This window comes from Diaporthe amygdali (assembly GCF_026229845.1).
Source record: "Diaporthe amygdali strain CAA958 chromosome Unknown NODE_127_length_4269_cov_116_639552, whole genome shotgun sequence".
NCBI lineage: Eukaryota > Fungi > Ascomycota > Sordariomycetes > Diaporthales > Diaporthaceae > Diaporthe > Diaporthe amygdali.
The window spans coordinates 1-4,269 of NW_026517147.1; the positions used below are offsets into that span (position 1 = coordinate 1).

General features: G+C 48.8%; 1 protein-coding gene across 1 annotated transcript; it reads right to left on the reverse strand.

Annotated features, from left to right (window-relative positions):
- Positions 1-1,749: 1,749 nt before the first annotated feature.
- J7T55_009314 (uncharacterized protein) lies at positions 1,750-2,175 on the reverse strand (the record flags this gene model as incomplete). Its single annotated transcript, XM_053136365.1, has 1 exon — positions 1,750-2,175. One exon carries the CDS (start codon positions 2,173-2,175, stop codon positions 1,750-1,752), a length of 426 nt encoding a protein of 141 aa, XP_052986055.1.
- Between the last annotated feature and the right edge of the window lie 2,094 nt (positions 2,176-4,269).

Here is a 4,269-nt window from a genome sequence, read left to right on the forward strand (position 1 = left end):
CAGATGTGCAACTAAGATGAGGATCATGATTGACTCCCATTTTGGTGGTCAGGAAGCTCAAACTATCTCTGGGCCTTCTTTCAGGCGGTCCTAGATAATGGCGCTCTTTGTTGCCCTGGGTTTAATCGGATCTCAAGTCTAACTCCTCTGCACCTACCACTGTGGGAGCGCTGTGATGAGATTCAGCGTACCTGGAGCATTGTCTTGCTTGCACTCTCTCACAGAGTTGATCACGGGCTCACAAAGTACGGTTTTTGAGGAAGAGCGGGGTCGGCGGTTCGCATTTCAAGGCTTCACCATACGGTGGCGGCGTTTCGCGGGAAATCAGGCTTTCCCAATCTATCGCAACTCCTGGAAGGAGTGTATGTCGTGACGCCACATCCTCACCGGCATTGCGTACTTCAACGCAAGTCTTCTTAGAGCTGGAGGGGGTGGACGTCCTAACACCAGGGTCTGGCATCAGTAAGAATCTAGAGCTGCCAGGCTGGCATCGTCTCGGAGGCTTCCAGCTGTCCCCGGAAAACTAATCAGGAAACGGGTACAGTCCATCAATACTGAGGTGGCAAACCACCCCAGGCTTAAAGGGCTGGCTATCCTTTCCCCGGCTCTGGCGGGCACGCCTTCACCTTCACCTACTATGACGGATCTCATATGCATCTGTCCTGCGCCACCAAAAGTTCCAAGGCCTTGCAAAGGTGTGTTTTATGACTAATGTATGACGTGGTCGCCAGCACAATACTAGGGACGACTGCCGCCGTACGCCCAAACAAGAAAAGATAGAGGAAGGCGCGTGGGTGTGTTAAGAGTATCTGAGATCTGTTGCCTGCTGGGATTTGGCGTTTCTTGCGACTTGCGAGTACCATGGCAAGCATGTGGAGTGTTGTCAAGGAATGAGCCAATACAATAACAAGTATATAGGAGATACGCCATTTTATGGTATCTTCCTCTAACTTTGAAGATTTTGCGGTAGATAACTGCATTCACCATTCATTGTGATTTGCCTTATCTTCCCCGGGTCAGGCTTACTACTATACCTCATCCATCATGTGATGAGGAGTTACATCCTGTCGCTCGTGTTGATCCTCGTAGAGATCTTCTTACGGGACTGCACTTCGCTTCGTCTGGTGTCTTTGGCCTTTGGGATCTTCCATATCCGGACTTTGCTCAGTTAATCGCGTGGAAAACTTGGACGAATCAACTTTTCTACATAGTATATCCTGTAAATAACAATTTTGGCGCTCGATTCCTGCCGATCATTATCGTGAAGCTTTACCACTGCCCTGCGTAAAGACTCACCGATGATTTCCATCGGCAAGTCTTATTGAAAGTCTTGTAGAACTGGATGATCGGTGCATACTAGGAAGTTTAGTAAAAGTCGACTAGGACAACGTTCTTCAAATTGCAGCGAACCAGATGTCGGGATGTGTAGCGCAGCTTCGTTGCCCACGATGATAGCGTCCTCATCACAATCCATGTCAAAACTGCACCTCGGACCTATACTGTCAACCGAAGGTTTTCTTTGTGATTCAGAAGGCCTCTGATGAGTGTAGATTTATATCTTACAGATGCTATTCTGCTCACTGTCCTGGCTTGTACTGTGTGACCCTGCCAAAGAAACCCTGCACCTCGAGCGCCCATCCTCTTAATCGTTGGATATGCTCATCAATTTCGCTACAGAACCTTGTCTTGTCTTCTTCCAACCTGCAAACACCTTATTAACGGCGCATTCAAATTCAACGTGGAAGATGCTTACTCAGTCCGAACATTCTTGACTACTGCCTCAACCTCGCAAAGCCTGCAGTCTACCTGCTTCTCCAAGGCACACATTCTTTCTTCAAGGCGGGCGATGGCTGGATCGCACCTTTCCTCGGTCACAGAATGGGCCGCAACGTTTTCTCTTTCGTAGACTCCTGTCTGTGACGCGTCATGGTTCGGAGTTTGAGTCGAGAATCCTTGCTCAAGGGTTGGATCGACAAACAATGGATCTGACCATTCCACGCCGGAGAGAGTCGCGGGGTCGAACCAATTGGCAATTTGGTCGTTAGGCAGCCACTGGCCATCCAGTTGACTGTCGTATGAGGACCATTGGAACGGATTATCTGAGTCGAAGTAATACGAATCCTGGAGCGCCACAGTGATTTCGTCTTCAGTAGGGGGATTTGACGCATGAACCATGATTCTGTCTTTAATTCAATGCCAATACTGTTGATCTCGAGCGGCAGTCTTGCACGGGCTATTTTCATGCAAGCCAGCCGCCGACAACTTATATGAGATGTCATAACCTGCCTTTTTGTTTTGGAAGGAAAACTAGAAACCAAAACAAGGCTTGTCAATCATAACTACCAGGAGCCTAATTCTGGAACAAGGCGCAGGCTGTGGGAGACCTCAAGCCGGCCCGCAAGACCTACTTTGGGACTTTGGTATCGCAGCTAGGGCTCTGCACATAGCCACACCTGGAATTCAGTAACCTCATTTTCCAAAAACAATGTCATACCGCCAACCTTCCCAACAATGTCATAAAAATAAACTCCTGGGGTCTTGTGGAGGGTTATATGGCAGGCTGCAACCAGATACTGTGGCTCAAGCTAGCCGGCATTGATGGGAGATAGAAGTCCTGAAAGTGCATACTCATTTCGAGTACGAGTAAAGGAGAGATAGATCTACGGGAGATCATGTAGCCAAAATTGAAATTGGCTTCAAGTGTGCTGTATGAACAAGGCAAAGTTACCCCATGCCTCCCTTCCGAGTGCGGTCCCGAAAGGAGGGATTAATTCCAGGGCAGTGCGCTGTTCTCGGCTTTTCGAATTAATAACCCCAAAATAGCACGCTTCCGTTGTGCATCAGACCTAGAGCCCATACCACCACTCTGCCGGGACGGGAATCTATCATAGGGCTTTGGCAGCGCCTCTCCCAAACAGCCCCTGAGCCTCTCCAGAACCAAATCATTTTACCATGTGATTACAAACTTATGTTTTTCATACAGCACCTCCGTGCAGTACAGTACAGTACAATTCAGTATAGTACAGTATCAGCATTTGTTTTTCCTGCAATCAACCCTTGAATACGGTTACTGTACGGACCCGCAATCTCGGCAGAAACGAATTTCGTTAGATCCGTCACTCACGACAATGTGTAACTCAGGATTTCGAATCAACGGTCAGAGAACATACGAGCAGGCCTGTTCAACTAGACCACCAATGAAAACGCGTATCGTAAAATTTAGCAAATGTGGGTGCTTCGTTGCATGATTGGTCGGACCAAAGGACTCGCTCAATTGGAGGGTCTTGCCTTAACATTTCAACTTTTGGAGCTCCTACGCCACACTTCCGCCCATGCATTGCCTTTCCACTAGCTGTCCCATCAGCAAATGAATCGGATTCAAACAGCTGCTACGCTGCAGCCATTGATCGCCTGCCTGATCCTCATTGGCCCGATCAGATTGGGACGCATTATAGACTGGCGGTAAGGAGTTGTATGAAATGAAATCCAGTCGGTGGTCAATGTGGGAATACTGGAAGTCGCCGTAGATCCTTTCGACGTTACTTTCTCTGGCTCGACCTCTTGCACATAATGAAGATTTCGCCAGCACTGCAGAGATCTCGGTTGCCAGGAGATTCGCTCCGTTGTGCATTGACTTTCGCGCTGCACGCACAACCAATCATGTTGTAGTGGGGTCACCAAGGCTCCTTGAAACGCTTGGTTCTAATGTAGCTGTGCCGCTTTTCCCGCAATGTTTCTACCGAGACTGATGGGTTTACTGCACAAACGTGTCACACTTTGCAATTTCCTTGATTTCACACTGAAAAGTCATTGACTTCTAGAACAAATACTGTAGTAGGCTTAGGTTCGGAACATGTCTTTCATGGCCCCAGTCCTGGGCCTGGCCACAGAGCAGGGGGCTCGTTTGGACTCTTGGCTTCTAAGCGGCACGCTGGCCAATCACGCGAGATCATGCCGCTGACTTGCTGGTAGTGCAGCAGTGGGCCCTTACTACGGCGTGGCGGATTGACCTCCTTTTGAGCCGTCAACGAATTAAGGCTGTTAGTCTCCGCGCTCATCGTCGGATAGCACTCCGCTTGCCACAGCGATTGCTTAGTCCAGTTCAATCCGCGATTGGACGGAATTATGGGCAACAGAATGCAGCCACTAAATGTCACCCACGAAGTATTTGCGACGGTTGCTTTTAATTAACCTCGAAAAGGCAGAGGCGTTTCTCAGGCAGGACCATCCAATTGAATTACAGCCTTGCTCTGGCCAACCATATCATAA